This window comes from Pinus tabuliformis, chromosome 6 (assembly GCF_031772625.1).
Source record: "Pinus tabuliformis cultivar Carrire ecotype Pingquan chromosome 6, CPIR1, whole genome shotgun sequence".
NCBI lineage: Eukaryota > Viridiplantae > Streptophyta > Pinopsida > Pinales > Pinaceae > Pinus > Pinus tabuliformis.
Window position 1 is genome coordinate 879,553,841 of NC_142292.1, and position 27,805 is coordinate 879,581,645.

At 41.7% G+C, this 27,805-nt stretch overlaps 1 protein-coding gene across 2 annotated transcripts in view; it reads left to right on the forward strand.

Moving 5' to 3' along the window:
• LOC149261685 (putative thimet oligopeptidase) overlaps positions 1–27,805 on the forward strand; it is a 439,851-nt gene that overhangs the window by 396,621 nt on the left and 15,425 nt on the right. Inside the window, exons 14-15 of one of the 2 annotated variants that reach the window (XM_089422600.1) lie at positions 20,847–20,944; positions 21,062–21,107. In XM_089422600.1, the coding sequence (XP_089278726.1) occupies positions 20,847–20,944; positions 21,062–21,107 (144 nt within the window). The remainder of the gene's footprint in view (positions 1–20,846; positions 20,945–21,061; positions 21,108–27,805) is intronic. The other variant, XR_016258489.1, reaches the window with a different exon arrangement.

Consider the following 27,805-nt stretch of genomic DNA (forward strand, 5'->3'; position numbering starts at 1 on the left):
ACGAGAAAAGTATAAGAGGAGGCTTAAGGGTCACTTGAAGAACACACCAAGAGATCAAGATTTCGACTTTTTGGGGTTGGGTTTGCTGGGAAAGTTAAGAGAGTGATCAGAGTTGCAGCTGAGGGGCAGTGAATACAGAAGCAAAGAGGCAGACCTAGCACTGCGAGGATCAGTGCAGTAGGCGGAGAGAGGGATGCAAAAGCAACCAAGGGTTCACGCAAAGCCAGCTAGGAGTTGCGCAGTGCCTCAGAGGGCAAGCGTGGGTGACGCCGAGGGCTAGAGGGCTGACGCAGTGCCTCCAGAGGCTGACGCAGGCCAAGCCGGAGTGACATTGGGCTAACACTAGGCCAGAGAGAGGCTGACGCTGGGGTTTCATGGGGAAAATTGGAGTTGTGGAACTGTCGGAGTATTTATCTGGGGTTTCAGCCAGAATATCTGCTTCCGAGTAGAGAAGTACTACTACCAAGATTTTTCTGTGTTGGGTGAGTTGTATTTGGCACCCAGATTGTATTCTGAAACTGCTTAATAAATCAACCCCTCAAATAGCTGCACCAGTTTTCCTGCATTGAGTTTTCCTGGGGACATTAGTCCAAAAACAACGGTGTCACTTGTGTGCTTGTTTCTATTTCCTTCAGTTGTTGATCTGTAATGTGTTGAGCATGCAATTGTATTTATTTCCAGTATTTACATAGTAAATAACTTGTTAATTAACAGAACAAGTAGGTAGGAATAAATCAGTAAAGTGCATGAAGGGTTTCTAAAGTGTCAGACTAGGAAATTCCAACAAGATAGAGGACTAGAAGTCAGCTTTACGAGAGGTGAAGTGGTGGTTGGGCCAAAATGAGTTGATCCCAGCAAGAAGTGTGTAATTGGGAGAAGGGAGAGGGATCTCTATCTGTTGAGAGGACAGCCAGTGAAGGCTCTTATACATAAGAGTGACAACCAGAGAAAGTGGCATAGGAGGATGGGACACCTACACTACAAAGCTCTCACTATGTTGCAGAAAATGGTTACAGGTTTTCTAGAGATGGTGGTGGAGCAAGATGGAGTGTGTAAAGGGTGTGCACTTGGCAAGCAGGCCAAGGCTACATATCCTCTCAGTGAGACTAGGTATAAGGGAGTGCTAAACTTGGTGCACTTATACATTTGTCGTCCTATGTATGTGACATCAATCATAGGGTTCTTATACTTTGTGACATTTATAGATGATTATTCCAAGAAAACTTGGATCTACTTCCCAAAGCCCAAGGATGAGGTCTTTGATCAGTTTCAGGAATTCAAAGCTCTTGTGGAGAACCAGACTGGGAAGAGCTAAGATTAGATAATGGGGGTGAGTATACCTCCAACGAGTTAGAAGCAGGGATTAAGAAGGAGCTCACAATACCTTACAACCCTCAATAGGATGGGGTTGTCGAGAGGATGAATAGGACCATAATGGAGGCAACGAGGGCAATGATCTATGATCACAAATTGCCTATGTTTTTATGTGTGTAGGCCTGCAATACAGTTGTGTATGTGCAGAAAAGGAGTCCTCACAAGATATTAGAGGACGTGACTTCTGAGGAGTTGTTTATGGGAGTGAAATTGAATGTGAACCATTTGCGCATCTTCGGTAATCCAGTTTATGTCCATCTTCCCACGAACAAGAGGACTAAACTGGAGCCCTTGTCAAAAATGGGCATATTCGTGGCTATAGTGAGGTCTCAAAGGCCTACCGAGTCTACATTCCAGGACAAAGGAAAGTGATCTTGAGATAAGATGTCAGATTTGATGAGGGAAAGACCCTTAGGCAAGAGCCAGTAGTTGTAGAGGATCAGGAGCGAGAAGCTCCTAATGTTGAACAGGGACCAGCAACACCAACAACAGGGACATAGTTAGTGGATTTGGAGGATGAGCTAGATATTCCTTCAAGCTCTACCAGGAGGAGGCCAAGAAGATCCGAGCAAACCTTGAGGGATGTTGAGGAGTTGCGAGCATGTGAAAGCTCCTAGTAGCACCTTTACACAGAACAAACCACCAATTGTTGAAAGTCTACAAGATGTGTGGTAGAATACAATTTTTTGCTAGATAATTACTTCCTAATGATTTTCAAATAGTATTTCTATGCCACTGCTATCATTGAATAATTATACTCAGAAAATCTCAACAGTGAATACAGTGGAAACAATAAATATCATAGAAAGACAACCATGCACAATAGACACACAAATTTTCACCTGGGAAACCCAACCTTGGGAGAAAACCCAACAATCTTTTCTTGAGGAGAAATTGTCTTTTTAGCAAGTTTACAAATCAGAAATTTGTCTAGAAATTTGTGCCAATAATCCAAGTCAACTACCAGTCAAACCTAGTCAAATAGCCAATGTTGGTCAAACTAGTCAAAACAATCAACTTTGGTCAACCTTTGGCCTAGTCAAATTCAGCCATGCGATCAACTCGGGTCTACGATCAATAGTCAATAGTTTTGTGGTCAAATTTGCACATGTGGTCTGTGGTCAACTCGCACATGCAGTCAAACAACTCAGTCAAATAGTTTGGTCAAGCTTCAATCCAACTTGGTGAAAGCAACTCGGTTAATCCTCCACACGTGCGGCTGTCAAAGGCTGGTCAAACTCGGTCTTCTCTCACATGTGCAGCTAGAACTAAAGAGATAGAAATGATGAAGATGTTTCCTAGCAACAGATTTCTCCTTGGACAAATTGCTCCTCCACTAGAAGAGATTCTAGTGAGTTTTCTATGTTTTTTATTTGTTTCTCACATGTTTGTCTATTTTTGTGGAGCTCTAATGTTCAATAGATCCCATTAGGAAACACTTCATTACAAAGTGACCCTTCACAAATGGATTCTACATGTCAACTCAACATTAGACTAGAATTATATAACCCATTGTTGGGTGAAAATCCCCAATCAGTAAACAATTCAAATCCACTCTATAAAAAATAGATCACTCCATCCTGAAGCCCCATGTGAGCATCCTTGGCCAATCATCCCTAACCAAATTAGCATGGCCTAGCCAAATGAGCATGGCTTCTTGGGAGAAGGAATGCCCCTGGGCCATTCACCCCTAGCCAAATCAACATGGCTTCTTGGGTGAATGTATCATTCCCCCACTACTCAAATTAGCGTGACCCCATGGAAGTTTGTCTACCCGATGTTGCAAAAACATCAACACTCCCTCTCAGCGAGGGAGATGTTAAGATTTGTAACTTGTGGCATGGATCAGCTAGATATCAATTGATGTGTGTCATCAAATGAGGGAGAGCAAGTGCTTCCTTATAGGTTTCTTAGGAGATGATTTAGGCATCTCTAGGCCGACTTAAAGAGGGTTGGCTAACCCATCACTTGGAGAATTCTAGACAATACAATTTACATTTATTATTTTTCTTTCTTGTTACATGAACCATCCAAGGGCTAGTACATCATGACCTTGGCTCTTTGACCTTTTACCATGACCCCTAGAGAACTCAATGGGTGCTTTGACCTAGGACAATAAATCTATGGGCAAGAAACCCATTTCACAATAAATAATTTTCTTTTACAAAAAATATTTATTTTCTTTTTGATTTTGACAAGTACATCAATAATTATATCAAGGCATGACTCAAGTATAATTATGAAGATCGACACTAGTTACATTTCAACGCTCCCTCTTAACTAGGGAGGTGTTCATAATTGACCACAGGTACAAGGACAGTGCTTCCATTGAATTATTCTCATAAGAAGAGTCGGATTGGTAAGCCATCTTAAGCATCAACATTATGATCAATATACAACCAACATTGTCAACATAGCAAGGCCTTGACTAACAAGCTCTATCTCTCAATAGATCAGAGCACAATGCTGGGAGGTTTTATGTGGGACACCACACTACCTTTCAAGGCACATACCCCATCCAGATGTTCACAAGGTATGTCCTTCTAGGACCATTCCTGTCTTGGATTTGCACATCCTCAATGAATTTCCTCTTCAACTACTCTTACCTATTGGATGTCCTATCAGGTCCTCAAAGAGTGTCGACCACCAGACTATTTCCTATCTTGGATTCCAATTCCTTGAGTATTTGTCTCAGATGCTTACCCAATCTTACGAACGCCATTGTCTCGTCATGGCCTTCACTAAGACTTGGGGATGTTAGCCCTGGTCTAGTGCATGACACATGAAGTAGAGAACCATATCTGTCACTCCCTCTCAACTATGGAGGAGCTCCCTCTTAACTAGGGAGAAGTATCCATCATCAGTTACTATGATAGTAGCTCTCAGGGCTCTATCGTCATTATCACATATGCGAGTTTTCTTTGATTCTCACATAGCCCTTTATGTACAACATCATTATCACCAAAGGGTCCACCATCACTCTCCACAGCACTCTGCATCTATTGCATATTCACGAACCAATCATCATAGAGCTCAAACATGGCTCCCTCAAAACATCCGAAAAGTGATCTAGGACATGATTATCGAACCACCTGCTCTCATATCTATCATCGTGGTGTATAATAGCTCCTTCGGGCCAACTGCCAAGGTAGCAACCCAATGGAATCATATCATGACTGTCACACATTTTTCTCATAGCAAGATCGTGTAGAGCCTCTCAAGGTATCATGTCATCATGGTCTTCTTTTAATCATCGTCAAAGTCTTAAGCGAAACATTGATATCATGCTTCAGCCAGTCATCTAATCCTGCACATTATCTCATTGTGCTGCAACTGAACCAGCAAACTCCTAAGAGCCTTGCTCCAAAAACATATAGAATAGCCAATAACAGTGATATCATCATGGTCATTCTTAGAAGAAATCACTCCATGACATCACAACATTATTCAGCTTGCAACAAAATCTTTCAATACCAACTAGATGACTGCCAGAACATACATCCAAAAATATATTCAAATGTTATATGCTACAAACCATGATGTCATGCATTCTACCAATGTAACTACATGCCCTACTTTAATTGTACAAAGTATCAATTAGATGGAGTTTCTTTAGAAGAATTCTATATGTTGAATGTATCATTTCCAGAATTCTATATGTTGAATGTATGTTTATGGGAAAGGGAATTTAACTGAATGGGAGTGATAAAGTGAAATTAAAACCGGGTTGGGATTGTAGGAAACTTTTTAGTCATCAAATTTCAACATGGTATCGGAGCTACACACTGAAAATTGCAGTTTAAAGTTTGAACAACAAAAAGTAGTTTGAGACAGAAACCAATGGTTTGGACAACAAATTGAATTTTTGGACAGAAAACTGATATTTTGGGACAGCAAAGTGAAATTTCACACACTGAACTTTTGGGACAACAAGGTGTGCTGGAAAGTTCATTTCTCCATTTTCTTGGTTTTGTAAATTTTGGACAGCAGTCATAGCCATGTTCTTAAGGACAGAGGACAGACTGGATGCGATATCCAACTATGTCATTTAGAAGGACAGAATTCAAACAGTGTTTGAGGAGGCAGCAGTTTGGGACAGTGTGGCAAGTGGTTGTACCTCCTACTGCTGCAAATGAACTTTTTGAATTCACAAAAAATAATGCGAAGGAAAAAAGGATTTTGATGGATAGTCTGAAGGATCATGTGGTTCCTCAAGTGAGAGGAAACACATATACATATCAGATGTGGACAACTCTAACCACTCTCTATCAGAGTACCAATGGGAGCAGGAAGATGGTACTCAAAGAACAATTGAAGAACATCAGGATGACAAAGGCTGAAAATGTAGTTCATTATCTTGTCAGGGTCAAACAAGTTCGTGATGATTTCACTGCTATTGGTGAAGCAGTTGCACCCACAGAGTTAGTCAGGATAGTTGTAGCAGGACATCCGAAGTCTTGGGAGGTATTTGGAGATGTTGTTACCTCTAGGGAGAATCTTCCCAATTGGGACAGATTCTGGGATGATTGTGTGCAGCATGAGATACGGAAGACTGACAGTGGTGGGGTGAAAATAGTAGATGAGGAGGATGTAGCCTTGACAGTGTAATGTCCCTTCCTAAACTATTTTGGAACATAATTTATTTCTACATTTTGGGGCCAATTTTGGAGGAGATGGGGCCCATTCGATTTTATTAGGAGACTTAGGAGTTAGAAGTAAGTTATTTTGGTTTTGTTCACACAAAGAAAATAAGCACTTCTTAAGCCAATAGTTCGAATTGCATGAGAGGAGAAAATCAATGGTGTAGTCATGGACCCAAGAAGGAGGGAAAATGGAGGGAAAAAGTGCTCCACTAAATCTATATAAGGAAGGTAGCTCTCCTCATTTCAATCATCTTATTGGAGTATATCGATTTCTCTTTGGTTGCTCGAGCTGCTTAGTTGAGTCACTCGTTGTTTAGCACAAGTTCTTCAGGCGAAGAGCTCACCCTTTCTTCGGGGGACTTCGAGTGCCACCCTAGGAAGGTTTTTCTTCATTTTTTCAGGAGGAGGATCTCATTGTGATTTCCAGCGATTGCATTCATCTTTGGGTGGTGCGTATTACTAGAGGACGTAGTGAAGAGGAGGTTGATTTTGCTTGTGGTGTCTTGCAGTGGATTTTGGGTGAGAGATTTTCCGGAGAGGAGGCATCAGAGGATTGTTGGCATTTGGGAGAATTTTGGAGGTGGAGTGTGCTACCTTGCAGGGTGACTTTTGCACTTCCTGGGCTAGCGCAGAGGCAGCACTGGGTGCTCACATGGAGGGTAGAGTATCAATATTTGAGGCTGAACTTCACTGTGGAGGTTAAGGGAAATATTTGGAGAGGTGATTGTTGCATTTTTGGAGCTTGGAGGAGGATTTCGTTGGTATTCTTTGCAGGTCGTATTCCTTGAGCAGTTTGGAGGGCGTAGAGCCTATTGGAGGCTGAATTTGGAAGGTCAAAATCCGGCCAAACCATTTTTGGGTTTTTATGGGTTTTTGACAAGGATCCCAGATATAAAGTTTCAGAATTTTCTGAGCACCTAAAGTGGGGTTTCCAGCCGTATCTTTGCAGCAGACAGTGCAAAATTGTTTGGGATTGCACAGTGCCTTTAGGGGTCGATTTTGGGAGGTCAAAACCAGGCCAAACCATTTATGGGTTTTTGTTGGTTTTGGTCAAGGAGCTTGGGACCAAATTTGTAGCATTTTCCGAGTAGCGGAAGTGGAGTTTCTTGATGTTCCTTTCCAGCTAGCAGTGTAGTTTTCTGGGCAACGCAGAGCATTAAAGGAGCAGACATTTCCCAGTACTTGATATCATTGTCTCATCACCTGGATTCTGTCATGCTTGCCATTGAGGCAAGCCCAGGAAGTGGAGATTCTTGATGTTCCTTTCCAGCTAGCAGTGCAGTTTTCTGGGCAGCGCAGAGCATTAAAGGAGCAGACATTTCCCAGTACTTGATATCATTGTCTCATCACCTGGATTCTGTCATGCTTGCCATTGAGGCAAGCCCAGGTGCATTCATCCATACTATTTTACTGGTCCATTGATTAATAAAATGGCCTAGCTGGTTCTACTTTTAGAGTTTTTATGAGCATGTGTTGTTTGTAAAAAAATTATGTGTTGAGAATCGTTTTTGCTTTGCATATCACTATTTTTCCTATTTCAGAACATTACAGCCAGCTAGGGGGAAGAATAAAGGAAAGGCCAAGAAAGGGGCCTCAGCAGATGGGGATAAGGGAAAGGAGAAGAAGAAGAAGAAAGATACGGATATGTCCAAAGTCAGATGTTGGGCATGTTAGAAGATGGGACGCTATGCTGCTACGTGTCCTGAGAGGAAGAACAAGGGGAAGAAGGGTACTGCAGATTCAGCAGAGGTGGAGCAGTTTGCTTCACAGTTTGACAAGGACTTTGCATTTATTACTTCTACATCTAGTAGGAGTACATCACCCGATGTGTGGTACATAGACAATGGGGATTTTGCCATATGACAGGTGCACAACAGTTCTTTTCAAAGCTTGCAGAGAGGGCACTTGATTTTGAGATTGTACTAGGAGATGACCGCACTGTGAGAGTTGTTGGTGTGGGGACTGTGACCATTGAGAGTGAGTCTTTGCCTCCTTTGAAGGTCATGGATGTTTTGTATGTTTCGAGGATGAAGAAGAACTTGATTTCAGTGTCTGCTATGGAGGAGAAGGGGTTTGACATCACTTTCTCAGGAGGGCAGGTATTTATGCATCCCAAGGGAGCTTCCATCACTTCGGCCAAAGTGATTGGAGTCTGCTCTGGGAAGCTAGACAGGTTCAGTTTTCAGTCGACAGGAGCATTGGTGAGTAGCACTCACACTAGTACCACCAACAGTAGAGACTTGTGCAAGTTATGGCACCGGAGGATGGCGCATATGCATCATGGAGCTTTGAGAGTACTGAGGGAGATCACTACTAGAGTTCCTGATTTCAGTGTCAAGCATTATGAGGTCTGCAGAGGGTGTACTTTGGGCAAGTACACCAAGTTACCATTCCCAGCGAGCGACAACAGATCTACAGGTATACTAGACTTGATTCATACTGATGTTAGTGGTCGTATGTCTCATGTGTCTTTGGGTGGTTATGAGTATTATGTTATATTCATTGATGACTACTCTAGGAGGACTTGGATATATTTCCTGAAGACCAAGGGTGAGGTCTTTAGTCGCTTTAAAGAGTTCAAAGCTCTTGTGGAAAAGCAGATAGGTAGGAAGATTCGGGTCTTGAGGTCAGACAATGGTGGTGAGTACATCGATGGTGGGTTTTCTGACTTCTGTGCACATGAGGGCATTAGGAGAGAGTTCATAGTTCCTTACAACCCCCAGCAGAATGGGGTGTCTAAAAGGAAGAATAGAGTTATTGTTGGGGCTGCTAGAGCGATGATTCATGATCAGGGGTTGCCTTTGTTTTTGTGGGCCGAGGCCTGCAATACTGTTGTTTATCTTCAGAACAGGAGTCCACACAGAGTATTGGGGAATATGACTCCGAAGGAGGCTTTCACTGGATAGAAGCCTCATGTGGGACATCTTTGTATCTTTGGATGTCTCACATATTCGTATATCCCCAAGGAGCAAAGGACGAAGCTCGAACCCATGGCAGAGAAGGGTATCTTTATGGATTACAGGGAGACTTTGAAGGCCTATTGGATCTTCATTCCTTCTAAACTAAGAGTGGTGATTAGGAGGGATTTGAAGTTCAAGGAGGAGCGGGCCTATCGGAGATCACGGGAGTATGATCAGAGAGAGTCACAGACTTCTATCAGCAGGGAGGTCAGGTACAGGGAGCAGGACCTCAGGGTTCTGGATCGAGTGGTACAGGAGGAACTTCAGTGTCAGTGACATCTAGGGCACCAGTGGAAGTTCACCAAGCACTTCTTTAGGGAGTCCACTGGTACAGAGTTCACATGGCACTTCAGCTGACACAAGCACAAGTGTTGGTACAGGTTCTTTGAGGACAGGTGCTGGTACAGGCACACCAGGGTCAGTTGGTAGACCCTCTGGTTCGCCAAACTGGGGGGCAGAGGATGAGGTTCCCTATGGGGGAGCTTCTTCAAGGAAGAGGAGGCCCAAGTGGCTTCAAGACACCTTGAAGGAAGCGGATGTCGTTGGTCCTTTGAAGAGGGTGAACAGGGAGAGTGTGCCACCTGAGCGGTTTTGCAGTTATGTAGCCAAGGCTACCAGCATTGTTGACTTTGAGCCTACTAGCTATGAGGAGGCTGCCAGCCAAGAGGTATGGAGAGAGGCTATGGTGGAGGAGTATGCCTCTATCATTAAGAACAATGTTTGGGAAGTGGTGCCTAGGCCTGAGGGCAAGTCAATTGTGACTTCTAGGTGGCTCTACAAGATCAAGCATGTTGTGGATGGCAGCATTGAGAAGTTCAAGGCGAGGTTTGTGGCTAGAGGGTTCTCACAGATAGAGCGAGTTGACTATGATGAGACCTTCACTTCCGTAGCACTTCTATCCAGTCCCTTATTTCTATTGCTGCAGAAATGGGTTGGCAGATCCATCAGATGGATGTGAAGATCGCATTTTTGAACGGAGTTATAGAGGAGGAGGTGTATGTTGAGCAGCCACAAGGCTTTGAGGTACTTGGGCGGGAGACCCATGTATGCCGGTTGAGGCGAGCACTCTACGGACTTAAGAAAGCTTTGAGAGCTTGGTATTTGAGGATTGATACTTACTTGCAGCAGATGGGTTTCACGAAGAGTGATGCAGATCCGAACCTATACTACATTGTTGTAGGGGATGATCCACTCATTCTTGTGCTGTATGTTGATGACTTGTTCATTACTGGGGTAGAGAGATTGATTAGTGGTTGCAAGGAGGATCTTGCTATGGAGTTCGAGATGAAGAACATTGGGCTAATGCATTACTTTTTGGGGCTTGAGGTGTGGCAAGAGGAGGGGCATATCTTTCAGGGGCAGGGGCAGGGGCAGTATGTTGTGGATGTGTTGAGCAGATTTCACATGGCAGACTGTAGACCCATGTCTACACCTATAATCACCAACTAGAATAAGCTTCATGCTTCAGATTCTAGTAAGGTGGATCCCACATTGTATAGGCAGATTATTGGGTCCTTGATGTATTTGGTCAACGCTAGGCCAAATATATGCTTTGCAGCAAACACACTTAGCCAATTCATTGTTGAGCCTAGGAGGGTGCACTAGGTAGCTACAAAGCACATTCTTCGCTACATGCAAGGGACTGTTGATTATGGTGTGGACTATAGGCGGGACCTAGAGTGAGGTTGGCAGGTTACACAGATTCAGATTGGGCAGGGTGTGCTTCTGACAGGAAAAGCACTTCAGGGTGTTGCTTCGGATTGGGTTCGGCAATTGTGTCATGGTTCAGTCGAAAGCAAAAGTCAGTTGCTTTGAGCTCTTCTGAGGTTGAGTATATGGCTGCTAGCCAGGCTAGTTGTGAGGCCATTTGGCTTCACAAGTTGTTGTATGGCCTATTTGATCAGGAGTTGAGACTGACGGTTATTCATTGTGATAATCAGAGTTGCATTAAACTCACGAAGAATCCATTGTTTCATGACAGGTCAAAACACATTGACATCGGATATCATTTCATCAGGGACTATGTTAAGAAGGGGGCAGTGAAGTTGGAGTATATATCAATAGATGAGCAAGTGGTCGATGTTCTCACGAAGTCCTTGACAACTGGTTTCCCATGCGTTAGTCTCTACCTAGGGAAAAGTGTCCAAAATAATTATTTTCCTGAGTGTGACTTTATAAAGTGAAAGTGACTTTATAAGTGGTAAAGTCAATGTTAAATTATAAAGTGAAAAGTGACTTTAGACATAAAGTATAATGTGGGTACTTTATTTAATGGGTGAGTTAAAAAATAGAAAGTGAGAATTAGATGCACATTTGCTCTCATCCCTTGATCTGAATGAATCTGAGCCATTAGATCTTAGGGTTGCCCAAAAGTCATTTAGAGAAACAAAAGGGGGAAAAGAAAAGGGAGATTGCATTCGTTCTTCACGAGCAGATTGGAGAAAGGAGGTTGAGAGCTGGAGAAAAGTTCTGAAGGAGAAATTTGTTGCAGCAAGCTGAAGGAGTGATTTCTGGGCAAATATGGGCACGAAAATCAAGGCATAGAAGACAATAGAAGGTACAATACGAATATCATTTAATGTTGTGAGTTGCACGTTGTTTGAGAGAAGTTTTTGAGAAAAAATATATATTTTGAAAAATCCATACAATATGTACAGCGGTACAGAAATCCATACAGTCCTTATGGAATCCGTACCTTATAGTCTGTATCCGTACAGTACATATTTTCAGCTTCAAGTGGGCATGGAAATCGAGGCAAAGTGGGCATGGTTTTCAAGGAGTTTTGGGCTGAAGAGATAAGTTGTATTTTGTTGTTTTGTTTTGTCTGCAAATGTATTTTTCCTGAACTTGAAAGATAAATAAATTTGAAGAACTCTCTAACAGGTTTTCCTCGGAGAAGATTGAAGGGGTTTTGCCTGGGTCTAAGTTGACCAAAAATCTGTGTGTATTTTTGTGTGTTGCTGCTCTGTTTATGTCCATATTTATTTTCGGCATGTGTTGACGGTCCTATGTGTTTTAATTTGAAAATTTCATTTCCAGAATTCTATATGTTGAATGTATGTTTATGGGAAAGGGCATTTAACTAAATGGGAGTGATAAGGTGAAATTAAAATCGGGTTGGGATTGCAGGAAACTTTTTAGTCATCAAATTTCAACATCCTTCGCCTTTTTCTTCTTAGGTTCCTTGACCTCTTCAACTGCATGTGCTCCATCCTTCCACTTTGTACCTTTCTTTTGATTAGAGTGTTGGAATTTCTAAGTCTGACACGTTAGAAACCCTTCATGCACTTCACTGATTTATTCCTACCTACTTGTTATGTTAATTAACAAGTTATTTACCATGAAAATACTAGAAATAAATACAAATGCATGCTCAACACATTACAAATCATCAACTGAAGGAAATAGAAACAAACACACAAGTGACACCGTTGTTTTTGGACTAATGTCCCCGGAAAACCCAATGCGGGAAAACCGATGCAGCTATCTGAGGGTTTGATTTATTAAGCAGTTTCAGAATACAATCTGGGTGCCAAATCCAGCTCACCCAACAAAGAAAAATCTCGGCAGTAGTATCTTTCTACTCAGAAGCAGATATTCCAGCTGAAACTTCAGATAAACATTCCGGTAGCTCCACAGCTCCAATATGCCCCACGAAATTGCAGCGTCAGCCTCTAGGGACTGCGTCAGGCTCTCTCTGGCCTAGAGTTAGCCCAACGTCACTCTGGCTTGGCCTACGTCAACCTCTGGCCCTCAGAGGCACTGCGTAGCTCCTGGCTGGCTCTGCGTGAACCCTTGTTTGGCTCTGCGTCCCTCTCTCTGGCTATTGCACTGATCCTCCTGGTGCTATCTCTGCCTCTCTGCTTCTGTATTCACTGCCCCTCAACTACAACTCTGATCACTCTCTCAACTTTCTTAGCAAACCCAGCCCCAGAAAGTCGAAATCTTGATCTCTTGGTGTGTTCTCTAAGTGACCCTCAAGCCTCCTCTTATACTTTTCTTGTTGACAAATCAATGGTCGAGATTAAGTCCCTAATTAATGGCTAAGATTAGATCTGGCTTGATCCATGACTTTTGGACCATTCTAACACAGTTTTATATTAATTCACATTAATATTTTATTTTCCATAAGTTTAGACTTAGGGACTCCATTAAAAATATTAATTATTTTAATATCTCCCAAACTGTTTAGAATCTACCCAAACCCTTTCTGGGTATTGGAGATCTCATGTGCCTTCTCCTCTCCACCAATTTTCATGGCTAGAGCACATCTAATGCTACCCCAAATCAACACTCCCTCTTAGCGAGGATTGTGCTCTAGTAATACTCCTCACTGAGTATCACCCCAATCATCCAGCATCGATCCCTGTGTTGATGCTAGGCCTGTTGCCCATCATCTGCACTGCTGCATCCTGTACTACTACTCATGGCCCTGTCACTACCACTGCTGCATCCATACTGCAACTCCCTCTGCATCCGTGCTGCTGCCCATGGCCCTACCACTGCCACTGCTACATCTGCACTGCAACCCCTCTCATCATGCTGCATCATGCTGCCCGTAGCACTACCACTGCTAACTGCTACACTGCAACCCAGTTACTGAGAAGTAAGTAACTGATCTCCCAACTCTGACATCTCCGTCAGGCTAGAAACACTCTTGATGCTGAAGCTCCCTTTATCACTGACAAGTGCTCCCTCTCTAACCTCTGCGCTGCTGCAACAACTCCATGCATCTCGCACCGTTGCACACCTCTCTGTGCCATCCTGCATTGGTGCAACACTCCCGTGCCTCTCGCACTATTGCAGCCTGCTAGCCTCGCGTTGTCCTGGGAATCCTGCACTGTAGCTCCCTCTGTTGCTCCATCTGCATCTGTCTCTACTGACATCGCCATTACTTCTACTCCTCTTCGGGGCTCCCGTAGTGAGGTCTAATCCAAGAGGCTGAGTACCTCGAAGATCCTACCCCTCATCGCCTGTAGTCCTCATTACTACAGCTTGATGTCTCCCCACTTCTTCTGAAGTGGCACATGAGCACTCATGGCACAATCATCGTTTGTCTCCACCTTCTTCTCTGCCCTTGCTGGCGTTGCCTTGGTCTTGGAGGCCTCTCCCTTACTCTTCTTCCTTGGACACTCGGTCGCATAATGACCTAGCTCCCCACAGTGGAAGCATTTGACCTTGGAGAGGTCCTTCTTCTTCCGTTTCCCCTGCTTTCCCTCAGATGCTAGGGCAACATCCTCCTCCTCCTCCTTCTTGATTCTAATCCCCTTATCGCTGCTTCCCGCCTTGCTCAACCTTCTGATCTCTTCTTGGCGAAGAGCAGCCCACATTTCCTCCTAATCTGGAAGGGTCGCCCTACCCAATATGCTCTGGACAAACACCTCCCAGTCTTCTAAGACTGCATTCAAGGTTGTTCTCACCATCAATTCTGGATCCGGCATTGCCCCTATGGAAGTCAGCTGATCTCGGATCTCCTTCAATTGACTGAGGAATGGGTCGATCTATTCCCCCTTCTGCATCTGGTATGATCGTAGCTGATTTTCTAATAGCATCTTCCTCTACATGGAAGTATGTTGATACAACTTGGTCAAGGCTTCCCACATCTCCTTTGTCGTGTTCTTCTCGGCAATATGCGGTACTATATGATCCTTGACCCCATCAAGGATGATACTCTTAGCCCTCGCCGTTGCATCCTCGTATCTGTCATTATCAACCGTGTCAACTGGGATAGCTATTGTCCTCAAGGCAAAGTGCTTGACACGATTCCTGTCTAGTACGAATAAGATTCTGGCCTTCCAGACTACAAAATTTGAGGCTCCGTCCAGTTTGTCCTGGTCTCTTACTCCGTGTAGTGCCATTTCGCTCCTCCTCTAGTTTCCTCCTGCAAGTTCTCGGTATGACTCCTCTGAGCCTCGATTTCCCTCCTGGAAACCCTTCTGCCAATGTTGAGATACCCCTCTCCAATCATCTGTGCAATTGCAACACTGATCTGGATTCCTTGGCTAGAAATCCACCTTGGCAGCAACTCCCTCTACCTTGGCCTTGCCCTGTTAGGTACTGTTTTGACTACAATACCCCACCAGCTCCACTCTGCAACTTACCCACAGCCTCCTAAACCCCAGCAAACTGAAGGTTAGAGCTCATAGGCTTTGCGCAATCCCGGCACCGGCAAATCAACCTCCTCAGCCAACTGTGTCAGCCCTCCTGGCCTCTGCGTGAGCCTGCCTTTGCCTCCCTCAGCCTTTGCGCTGCCTCTTCCTGGCTCAATCTTGATGACGCAGGCACTGTGTCACCCCTTCCTTGCTACTACTCTGCTAGGAACAACTTTTGTCACTCAGGACAATGGTTTTCTGTTGTTGCTGCTCTGTCCGGCTGATGTCCTCAGTTCTCCTGTAATTTGCAACCACCCTCTGATACCATGTTGGAATTTCTAAGTTTGACACGTTAGAAACCCTTCATGCACTTTACTGATTTATTCCTACCTACTTGTTCTGTTAATTAACAAGTTATTTACCATGTAAATACTGGAAATAAATACAAATGCATGCTCAACACATTACAGATCATCAACTGAAGGAAATAGAAACAAGCACACAAGTGACACCGTTGTTTTTGGACTAATGTCCCCGGAAAAACCCAATGCGGGAAAACTGGTGCAGCTATTTGAGGGTTTGATTTATTAAGCAATTTCAAAATACAATCTGGGTGCCAAATCCAGCTCACTCAACAGAGAAAAATCTCGGCAGTAGTACCTCTCTACTCGGAAGCAGATATTCCGGCTGAATCCTCAGATAAACACTCCGACAGCTCCACAGCTCCAATTTTCCCCACGAAACCCCAACGTCAGCCTCTAGGGACTGCGTTAGCCTCTCTTTGTCCCAGCGTTAGCCCAGCGTCACTCTGGCTTGGCCTGCGTCAGCCTTTGGAGGCACTGCATCAGCCCTTTGGCCCTCTGCGTCACCTATGCTGGCCCTCTAAGGCACTGCGCAGCTCCTGGCTGCATCTGTGTGAGCCCTGGCTGGCTCTGCATGAACCCTTGGCTGCTTTTGCGTCCCTCTCTAGCTACTGCGTTGATCCTCCCGGTGCTATCTCTGCCTCTCTACTTCTGTATTCACTACCCCTCAGCTGCAACTCTGATCACTCTCTCAACTTTCTCAGCAAACCAAACCCTAGAAAGTCGAAATCTTGATCTCTTGGTGTGTTCTCCAAGTGACCCTCAAGCCTCTTATACTTTTCTTGTTGAAAATCAACGGTTGAGATTAAGTCCCTAATCAACAGCTAAGATTAGATTTGGCTTGATCCATGACTTTTGGACCATTCTAACACAGTTTTATATTAATTCACATTAATATTTTATTTTCCCTAAGTTTAAACTTAGGGACTCCATTAAAAATATTAATTATTTTAATATCTCCCAAACTGTTTAGAATCTACCCAAACCCTTTCTAGGTATTGGAGATCTCATGTGCCTTAGCCTCTCCACCAAGCACATCCGATGCTACCCCAAATCAACATAGAGTCTTTCGTCAACTTCGAGCAATTCCTTCTGTGGTGACCAAGCTCATTTTTACTCGAAGCATCTTACATTTGCTATGTCTTGCTTCTTCTTTGGATGACGAGACCTTCCAAATTTCCTTTGGCTCAATGTGTTCATTATGGTTGTATATGCTTGAGATTTACCAAAAGGATCAGTTTCCTCCTTGGCTTTCAATCGGGATTCTTTCATCACACATTGAGACCACAATTCATCAAGACTAAAAGTCTCCTGTCACGAGTAAATGTTGGTCACAAACAAACTCCATTCTTGAGGCAGGGCATTGAGGATCATAGTTGCAGGAACTCCCCGCCCCCCAAGGATCTGGAGGCAGAACCACGTCCCGTACGGATCCGCCACTGATCCTTCTGCGGAACCACAAATCCGAAAATTGGATCCGCGGTTCCGCCTTTTTTTGGCAATTCCTGGAAAATTGGATCCGTGGGGGCCCGATCCGCAAATCCAGAAAGGATCGGGTGTGAATTAGTAGAAGTTCGGGCGTGTATCCACTGCGGATCACGAGCGGATCCGAGAGAAGGTGGACTGTTCACACGGTTCTGTGGGGCTTTTGTCATTTTTTTTGGAAATTTCGAACTGTTATGTGAGGAACTACACTTTCTGAATACTCCCAAGGTGCCCCTTGATGCTCTCTAGACGCTTCCTAGATGCTCCCTAATGGTAATGTTAAATTCTTAAAGTAAAAGTTCCTTTTACTTAAATTTTTAACATTACCATGAAATGACTCGCAATGTTTGAGAGTGGTTCCAACCTCATCAGACTTCATATGGAGAAAATAGAATTTCATAGCCTATTCAAAATTCAGCAGACTTAACAGTTTTCAGGATCAATGGGATTGTGGTGTTTCATTGGATTATATCATGTATGAGGGCATGTAATTGGCATTTAATCAAGAGCACCAAGCCCTATATATACCCCAGTGTTGGTGTTGTTGATTGTTGAACTCCTTTGCCATGGCCTTCGCAATTATGTACCCTTCGCTCAAGTCAAAATCATTGATCAGACATGTTAAGCTTTCTCTACCATATTATAAGGCTTGGATTATGTTGGTTGATCAAAATTAGGCAATGTTGACTAATATCCCTATAGAATTGAAGAAGAGCCAAAGGCTAGACAAAAGAAGATGAATCTAGATTCAAGATGGTTGATGCTGGAACACTTAATCATTGATGTACAATGGATGCCATATCTATCTTGATTTATGTAAAAATATGCATGTTTTCATGTCTTCTGCAACTAATTTCGAATTTTGGATGATCTTTTTAATATAAATGCAAAAAAATATAATAAAAAAAAATTATATATATAGTAGATGCTTCGCTTCCTATATTTTTGGGAAATGACGCTTTTTCGTCCCTGCTTTGTCCCCGCTTCGTGCAACATTGTTGAGGATTACTGTCATCATTTCTGCATCAGAAACTGTTTCACCAAGGGCTTGTAACTGGTCTCTCAACTGAGATATCTTCACTAGATGAGTTGCAATGTCTTCTTCAAATGGAATTCTTATCTTGTACAGCTCACTCCTCATGGCTATTTTCTCACACAGTACAATTTATTTAGTCTGTCATAGATATCCCAGGCCTTATTCAGTTCTGCAATAAACAGTATAAGGTGATCCTTGATTGACTCAATCAAGATCCTCTGGGCTCTTATCTCACTCTTGTAGTACATGTTTCATTCGTCCACATTCTTCTTGTCTGGATTTTGTAGCTTTCTCTTGAACAATGTCCATGACATCATTCTCTATGAGTATGAGGTCTATCCTCTTCTTTGACCCTCGGTAGTTAGAGGTTCCCTCAAGTGTGTTGCTCTCATAGCAGAATACGGTCATGATGGATGCCTGAATCCACTTCGAAGTGTATAGGTCACACAGGACTGACTGCTGCAGGTGCAACAATATTCAAAAACTTTCTTGACTTTGAATGCTACAGGGACTGTCAATTATTTGCACTGATTATTTTCACTGTCCCAATAATGTGACCTTTCCCACTACATGTAGCTTACTTCTTTTCAATATATCTAAATAAATTACTGAACCCTTGGATTAGGGCTTCCAAGAACACAAGGACCCTTGACAATTTTATAGGGCTACACACAAAACGATTTCAAAAATATTTCCACTGTAATCTCAAAATCAAACAATTGTAGCTTTTCACTGAAGGTCGTCCCACTGACTTTTGGTAGGTTCGAACTCTGTATATATATTTGCCAACCTTGTCATAGTAGATTGAGCAGATCCTTCATACTTATACTAGTCCTTTTACACCTCTCCACAGGTCAGAAAGCTCTATATTGAGCAATGGTGACTATACTTTCATGATCTAGGTCTCCTCTTGCGAATAGATGCACAGGACTGAAGAATATACTTCTAGCTAACTCTGAAGGAGATCTTGGCTCCTCGCTATATGATGACAGTAGCTTCTAATTCGGATCTTCTTGAGCCTCTGAGGACTGAGGACTGATTTGATCTACAAAATACGATCTTGACTTCCCACAGGTATGCTAAGAATCTCAGTCTCCAAAATTGACAATGAATATGTACAGGTGTAGGGAGTGGATCTCGCTTCTCAATGAGACCTAGCTTCAGACCTTCAGCATTTTTGACACTGGACTAGAAATAGGACTTATGCTCAATATACGCTTCACAAAATCGATCTTGGACCAAATATTTACATAGGTGTAGAGCGAGTAACCTTGATATTGTGGAGATTGACTTTCCATTGATATGACACTCTTTGCTTAGAATGATGCTACAAAAGTTTCAGACCTCTGCTATAGGATTCCAATGTAGTAATTGAGTACAAAAAACAATACCACAGAGATTCGGATTGTGACAGAGGGTTTGCTTCCCTTTCTAGGGTTATTGGAGATGCCAAAAGATATGCCTTTGATGCCTTTCAAAACTCAGAACTATTTGCAATAAATTCGCTGATCTATAATATACATACCAGAGGTAAGACAATGCTCAGAATTTCGGTGTCTTGGATGAGAGATGCAGACCTCGTGGGTCTTTAATTGACCTTCGCTCCTATGCCAATGACTGGCCCCACTAGATCTGCTTAACTATCCTTTCACTCCACAAGAATAAGCCTCTTATGACCTCGTTCTTCTGTAGATGGGTCTGTATCCTATTATCAGAGATTAGGGCTAATTAGGTGCCCAAAGAGCTGTGTTCTGCTTGGCAATGTGTGCGTATTTGAGAGGACTGTTTCCTCACTTATTCGCTCCCTTGAAACAGAGCTTAAATGCTCTCCAAATTCTCTCGATCTTGCACTATATACTGTGGCCTGATCTCTGCAGTTAGGGCTTGATAAATTGCCCAGAACTTTGTTCTAGATGCCTCCACAGATTCAGCCTAGGTTTATTGCTTCCTTTGAGGTGAGATGATGCCAAAACGATCTTCTCTTCTGCCCTCTGTGCAAAACCTTGCTCTGATCCCATGTTGAGAAATCTAGGGCAGAGAGTTAGAGTATTTATTAACTTGATTTCTCTTTTAATCCTTGACATTTTCTTGTGATTTATATTAGGACATTATCATCATTATTTATTTTTGTTCATCATCAAGAAAAAATGTCAAGAAGATCACAATGCAAACACAAGAACACCAGAGGTAGGCTGCTAGCCAGGGCCAAAACTTCTCCTAGAGAGGAAAACCCACAAAAATCTCTACTTAAAGAATTTCAATGAAGCCTTCCAAGACCTTGACCTTGACCCAAGACTCTTTGACCTTTTACCATGACCCCTAGAGCACTCAAAGGGTGCTTTGACTTAGGACAATAAATCTATGGGCAAGAAACCCATTTCACAATAAATAATTTTCTTTTACAAAAAACATTTCTTTTCTTTTTCCTTTTGACAAATATATCAATAATTACATCAAGTCATGACTCAAGTACAATTATGAAGACCGACACCAGTTACATTTCAACATAAAGCTCTTCTATTTTGTGTTACCTTAGATATTTTTCCATTGTCTGCTATCGATAAAATTATATGATTATTTCTCTCTCTCTCTCTCTCTCTCTCTCCCCATGTTCTAATAATTCTGCATTTGAATGTTGAGCATAAGCCCAATGACATCCTATATTTGTACAATATGTAAGTTTTTTTTTGCAAATCTTTGTTAAACAATGTAAGGGGAAAAAATCAATGACATGGGGTATCTATTGGATGGATTATTCTAAAGTTGTTCGTCACACTGCATCAAATTAGTGTTTTATTCCTCTTACAGCTGCTTGTCATGATGCATCAAACAAGTAATGTTCTATTTCTCTTATTATCGAATTGCAATTGATTACATATGAGTTTCGCCTTCAGGTACATCATATTTGCAGCCATGTATCATTAGCAAAATTTTCGGGGATTAGAGTGGAAACTGATTTTGTTGAACTTTCTAGCCAGCTGCTAGAGAATTTGTGAGTGTCAAATTTGCATTACTATAATGTCTATTGGTCTTTTCTTCCTAAAATTTTTATGGTTCTAACTAATAGAATGTAAGTAATGCATTTGTCTTGATCTTCTCATGTGGGCAGGTGTCATGAAAGTGTAATCCTAAAAATGATGAGCGGATTCTATAAGGTGACCACTGACAGCTAATTTGTTAACAACTGGAGAACCACTTATTAAAACTTTGTGATTCTTAAATGTCTTAAGTTCTATATCTTGCTTATTCAAACTCTGATGGTTCTTCTATGATTGAAATTATGCCCATGCAATCTTCCTCTTTTAGATTATACTATGTTATAAATATGATTCTCGGTCTTATTGCCTTATCATCTTATTTCCTATTTTTCTTTTTTTTAAATGCATTTGATAGCTATCTTGACTGTGTTAAGCTTTCTTGTAAAATATTAACATACGTTAACTTTGAAGTATATGTACAGAATAATTATCATGTAGGGATCAATTGTCTAATTAATTTCTTTGATTGATTATCCTTTATGTTATGTTTCCTTCTACAAACAGTGATATACCAATTCTGAAATGCATTGTGGACATGGAATGTGCAGTGCCTGTACGAGGACATCTGCACACATTGTTTGATGATAAATTCACTAAATGAGCCCATGAAGCAGTCATAGAACCTACATGGAACTTGTTACCGCAAAATCTAGCAGGTCTAGTGCAAAGCCACACTAGGCAAATCTAGACTTTATGGCAACAAGAGATCGGCCACTATTGTCACCTCAGTGACCTTGCTTCAATTGTTCAGTGGTGAATTAAATCCCACAAGGGAGGCTTCCCTAGAAAGACCACCTAGAGATATTCAATAAAGGAGGATTTAAGGTGATACAAGGTCTAATGTGTTGAATATTGTAACTAGGTTTGGTCTTCATAATTATCATTGTACTTGTGTCATTATATATTTTATGTAAAAAGAAAAAAGAGAAAATATTATTTTCAAGCATGGGCTTCATGCTCAAGCCAATTTATTTTCTAGGTCAAGCATGTTCTTCATGCTTCTAGGGTTTATTGAGTCTAAAGATTATTTTGTCATGAGTCAAAATCCCTTTTGGGCAAATTGTAATCAAAAGAAAATATTATTTTTGAGTCTAGAAGAGTCTTTGTGACCCCCAAGACCAAGTCAGCCCCACAAGAAGAAGTTGGCCTAGAGATGCCTAATTCGACCACATGAAAGGCTACAGAAAGGGAGAGACTTCGTCCACATTAGAACATCAAGCACAAGTTCGATCTCTAAGCAAGAAAGGAAGAAGAAGTCTGAATGCCAAAGAAAAAGAAGAAAACCAAGGGTGGAACAAAATCTCTGATTTTTGTCTTGATTTAGTCCACATGTGTGAGTTTCTGGGGCAACTATACAAACTGCAGGACCAAAAATTGCAGGGCCGAGTTTCTGATCTAAGTTGCAGGGCCGAAATTCTGCGCTGGAGCAGATTTGACTATTGTTGACTTTGACTATCTTGAAGAAGGTTCTAAAGGAGGGTTGACTTGGTACTTGAGGAGGTCTTGGCCTTGGATGTCTCACTTTATCTGATTCTATAAGAAGAGAAATTCTTTTTGGTTTTCCCCTTGGAGGGGTTTTGCCTTGGCTTGGAGCCTATATATTGTGTTCTTGTGATCTTCATGCATTTTATGTTTTTGGTAATTGTTATATGAAGAAGATATAATAATGTAATAAAAGGCCAACAAATCTCTCAAGTAATTATCAAGTAAGAGGAAGCAACCCTAACCTACAACAATATTGATTTCTCAACATGGTATCAGAGCTAAAGTGAAGGAAGGAAGTTGGAAGATCACATCTTGGTTGGCACTCTTGTTGAAACTTGAAAGGCAATCCTGAAGCAGTCATCTATCTTTTCCTCTTCAATGGCAAGCTTTGTGAAGAAAGGCCTCAAGACTCTTAGGAGTCTCCTTGTCACTATCAAAGGTTGCATCATGAAGTACATCTCTAAGCTATCAAAAGAATTCATGAATGGAAGTTTCCTTTTCACTCTTATAGGTACTTTTGATGATGATAGTATATGGGTAATTGACAGTGGAGCTTCAAGACATATGACAAGGGAATGCAGTCAACTCCAAACCTTGTCGAAAGGAGGCTCTTCTCATTCAGTTGAACTTAGAGAAAAGAAAAGCTACTCAGTCAAAGGAATTGGATCTACTTCGTTGGGGCTAGAAACCGATGGGAGCATTCATCTCAACAATATACTTTTTGTTCCAGGTTTGAAGGAAGAATTATTTTTCCTTGTCTAGAAGATAATGGTAATAGGGTTTCTTGTTGATGGCAAAGTTATGGTATGGGGAAAGGGTTCTAGTATTGAATATGCTAAGACTATTGGGATTCGTGAGGGGAGGTTGTATAGGCTTGTAACACCTCTTCCTCAAGCTCTAGTACATCTAGAAATCAACCCCTGTGAGCTATGGCATAGAAGATAAGGTCACCTTCATTATAAGATATTGCCATCTTTGAATCATATTGTCAATGGTATCCCCGAATTGAAGGAAGAACATGAAGGAGCCTGCAAGGGATGTGCTCTAGGAAAGAATGTGAAGAAACCCTTTGTAAACAGTGACACTAGATCCAAAGAAATTTTGGATTTCATACATTCCAATGTTTGTGGACCCATGGTAGAGAAGTCTCTTGAAGGTCATCAGACTATGTGACATTCATTGAGGATTACTCTAGAAAGAAATGGATATATCTTCTTAAATCTAAGGATGAAGTGTTCGAGAAATTTCAAGAGTTCAAGGCAGAAGTGGAAAACCTAATAGAAAGGAAGATAAAAACCCTAAGATTTGATAATGGTGGAGAATACAATTCCAAAGGACTTATAGTTTTTTGTAAGGAAGCCGGAATTAAGAGGGAGCTAATAGTTCCCTACAATCCTCAACAAAATGGTGTGGTTGAAAGAAAGAACCAATCAATCGAAGAATGTGTTAGAGCCATGCTACATGACCAAGATCTTCCCAAATTCTTATGGGGAGAAGCAGATGTGACAGCCATATATATACAAAATCGAAGCCCTCATGGAATTCTCAATGACATGACCCCAGAAGTAGTATTTACAAGAAAGAAGCTTAAATGTAGATCACCTTTGAATTTTTGGATGTCATGTATACATTCACATTCCCAAGGATAAAAGAAAGAAATTGGATCCTGCGGGGTACGAAAGGCATCTTTGTTGGATATAGTATCAAAATCCTACAGAACCTACATCAAGGAAGATCGAAGAATTGAAGTTAGCAGAGACGTTATCTTTGACAAAAGCATTACATAGAAGAAATCCAAGGACATTCCTATCGATTCTGATGAAGAGGAAGAACTCTCAAAGCATGACAATCCTCAAGAACATACTACTAATCTTGAAGAAATGGAAGGACCAAGTGAACCTATGCAGCAGATCATCATTCCAGAGACTCGTAAGAGGCCAGCTTGGTTGAGCACAACACTACAAGAAGCCGAAGGACGTGAAGCAACAAAAAGAACTTTCAGAGAAAGCAAGAAGCCTAAAAATATTCAGGTTATGCAGCTTACATAACAAAACTTATTGAAGCAGAACCCACCACTTATGAGAAGGCAACAGAACATCAAGAATGTATATCGTGCTCTTATGACATTATGATATGGGTTGTTGCTGGATTGGCCCTAGATGGTCTAATTTGATAGATGATGATGTCTCATGATATTTGTACATTGTATCTCAGTTGAACATTGACGAATATCTAATAGAATAAGAAGAAGAATTGATTTATGGGTTTTCCCCTTGTGGGGTCTTGCCCAAGTCTCTGACCAAAATCTCGGTGTCTCTATTGTGTATGTTTTTCTTCTATTGTTCCTTATTGTTTTGTTGTATTGTTGATGTTATTGTTCTCTCTACATAATTGCTAATGATGATATGACGTTTTGGGGTGAATGTAATATGAAAGTATTTAAAATGTTTAAAATTGCAATTATCTACAACAAAGAACAATCTAGCCCTAAAAGCTAACATGGTTTCAGAGCTAGGTTGAAAAAGAGTCATTGATATCACCCCCGTAGACACCTATGATGAATTTCTTGAGCAAGCAGAGTGAAAACGATGAAAGATATCGGAGACCTAAAAGAATGCTAGGGTTTGGAGGAAACCCTAAGGAGTCCTTGTTCTTTCAAATAAAGGTTAGGGTTTGAGATGGCTTTAAGGTTTGGGTTCTTTCGCATTGGACCCCTAGTATGAAACTTCATAATATGATATGAACAATGAGAAACCCATGATAGATTCAGAGAAACCCTAGAAGAGGGTATGATGTAGATCCGATGATCATCTTGAACATTAATAGCCAGGCTTGGAAGAACTTGGAATGAGGATACAGGTGGTGCTCAAGAGCATGCATTTCTTTCAAAGACGACATTGACATATGATTGATGGTTTGTGGTGCAGGATCAAGAGGCAGTTTATTAGAATATGTCTATTTAGTATTTAATGCTCAGTCTTTTAGTTGTTGCTATTTTTATTCTTTTAGCAGTTTCTTAGATGAAACTGTTTGTACATAGAAACCTGATGTTTCTATTATTGTAAATATCTTTGTATTATCATTGAGTTGTTTGCTCTTGGTGAATTAATTCATTCGATATTCTTTTACATGCGTGTTTCGCACTGTTTTATGGTATCAGAGCACAGGGATTTTTTTCGAAATAATTTTTCATAGTTTGAAAAATTCAGTAGTTCATTTCGAAACTGCTCTCAGGGTCTGTAGATTTCTTGATCAGCTATCCTCTTCGTATCCTAATCTCTTGAGTTCTTTCTAAGGTCGAGCCCTCTGTAAGCCAGGTAGCCTTCACTGAGTCTTAGCCTCGGCTTTGCTCACTGTGATAAAAGCTTACAGTCGTCTATCTCGATACAGAAATGGATTCTTCTCCTGTATTATCATTTCTGAGGAATTAGAAATTGAAGAAACTATCATTTGTGTTTGTTGGCCAAGTCGTTGGTGAAAGGGACCGAGCTTTCTTATTGCTGAAAGAACCCGACTTTCTGATGCGCTGAATCTAAACATTCAATTTCTATCGGCTTATTTATTTTCTGATCTCAGCGGCACCCGCTTCGCTGATTCGGGTCTTCTTTTCGATCCACGGGCTTTGAACAAACCCTACAGGTGCTGTCAAGCTGTCTTTCTAGAGGGACTGCTTTTTCCGGCCGAAATCTCTGGCACAGTCGGCTCTCGATTTATTAAAAATTATCGACAAAGTTTTTTCGGGAACTCGTCGGCCAATCTCCGGATATCGACCAATCTCCGGATATCGAGATTTCTGATAATAGCATCTTTGAATTCCTTTGGTCATCAGTATATCCCGCTTACGAATCTTCTGCAGAGCTTCGGCAATCATTTGTGGTTCATATCTCGGTAGAATATATGTTTTGATAGATCGAACTTGATCGATCGAAATTCTCTGCGGTAGTTTGCATTTGTTGTATTGGCGTGGAAATAACATATCTCTGCAACACGGGAACGTGAACAACACAGTCACGGGTTTTGCCACACGGGAACGTGGCAACACAGTCTACACGCCGACGCCCACTCGGTCTTCGCCACACGGGAATTGCACGCCCGAAACATAGCAAGTTATGGTAATGTCAATCTATTGACTGTCTCCACAGTCTTCACCACACGGGAATCGCAGTTACAGTAATCGGAAGCGGTTACAGTTACAGTTACGGGAATCGCAGTTACAGTTACGGGAATCAGAGTTACAGTAAGCGGAAGCGGTGAGCCTAAATCAGAATCGGAAGCGGTAGCGGAAACCGAAGACTGAAGTGTTTGCGTCACCATTTTGGCTCACGTATTTTGGCTCGTGTATTCCACAGATCGAGATCTTCCAGTGATTTAAGCCCCGCTTGTATCACGCGACGGGATTTTCCAGATTATAGTGACGGCATTGAAAATATCTGGCATTTTCACGTAAAGGTATTTTCCAGATTCACGTGTTTTCTTAGCAATTGGATTAAAATTTATTGTGATTTTATTTGAAGCGGTGGGACCAGAATAGCATCACAGTTATTTTTTGAAGTGGGATCAAAACAGCATCACAGTTATCATCTGGTTTTGATCTGGTGTTTTGATCAAAACAGCATCACAGTTATCTGTAAAGTGGCGTGATCAGATCTGAGTTATTTTTTCTTTTGGTCTAGTGTTTTTTTGATCTGGTACACTGATACAGATCTGAGTAATCTTTTGTGTGCAAGCCTATTTCTTTCACAACAGAATGTGTTAAGGTTTGGTACAGTCATCTTGAAAGAAATTTTTTTAAGCAGGCAGCTACATTTTTTTGTGTGTCAGACTTCTGTATTGACTTTGGAAAAATGGCCACGCTCACCAATCTAATGTTAGAAGGAAATCAAGCCTTTTATGCCTTTATGGCTAAAAGGTCTTCAGATCATGTTCCTTCTTCTGCATGGTACATTGATTCTGGTGCATCACGCCATTTCTCTCACAGGCGTGACTGGTTTATTGACTTCTCACCTTTCAGTGATTCCGTGGTATTTGGCGGAGGTGAAAAGTACACAGTAGCTGGCAAAGGTACAATTCAAATTCAGTCTGGTGGGCGCACACTCATATTTCTGAATGTATACTATGTTCCTGGTATGGAAATTAATCTGCTATCTGTCAGCCAGATTATGAGGAATTCTCCTCAGCTTGATGTTGTGTTCAGTGCACACAAGTGCTCCATTATTGACAGGGAGACTAGTCTAACCGTTGTTGTTGGCCTAGAGGACCATGGTCTATACAGGCTACTTGACACCGGTGACTCTCCAGAAGTGGCTCTAGCAGCACGTGTCTCTCCCATC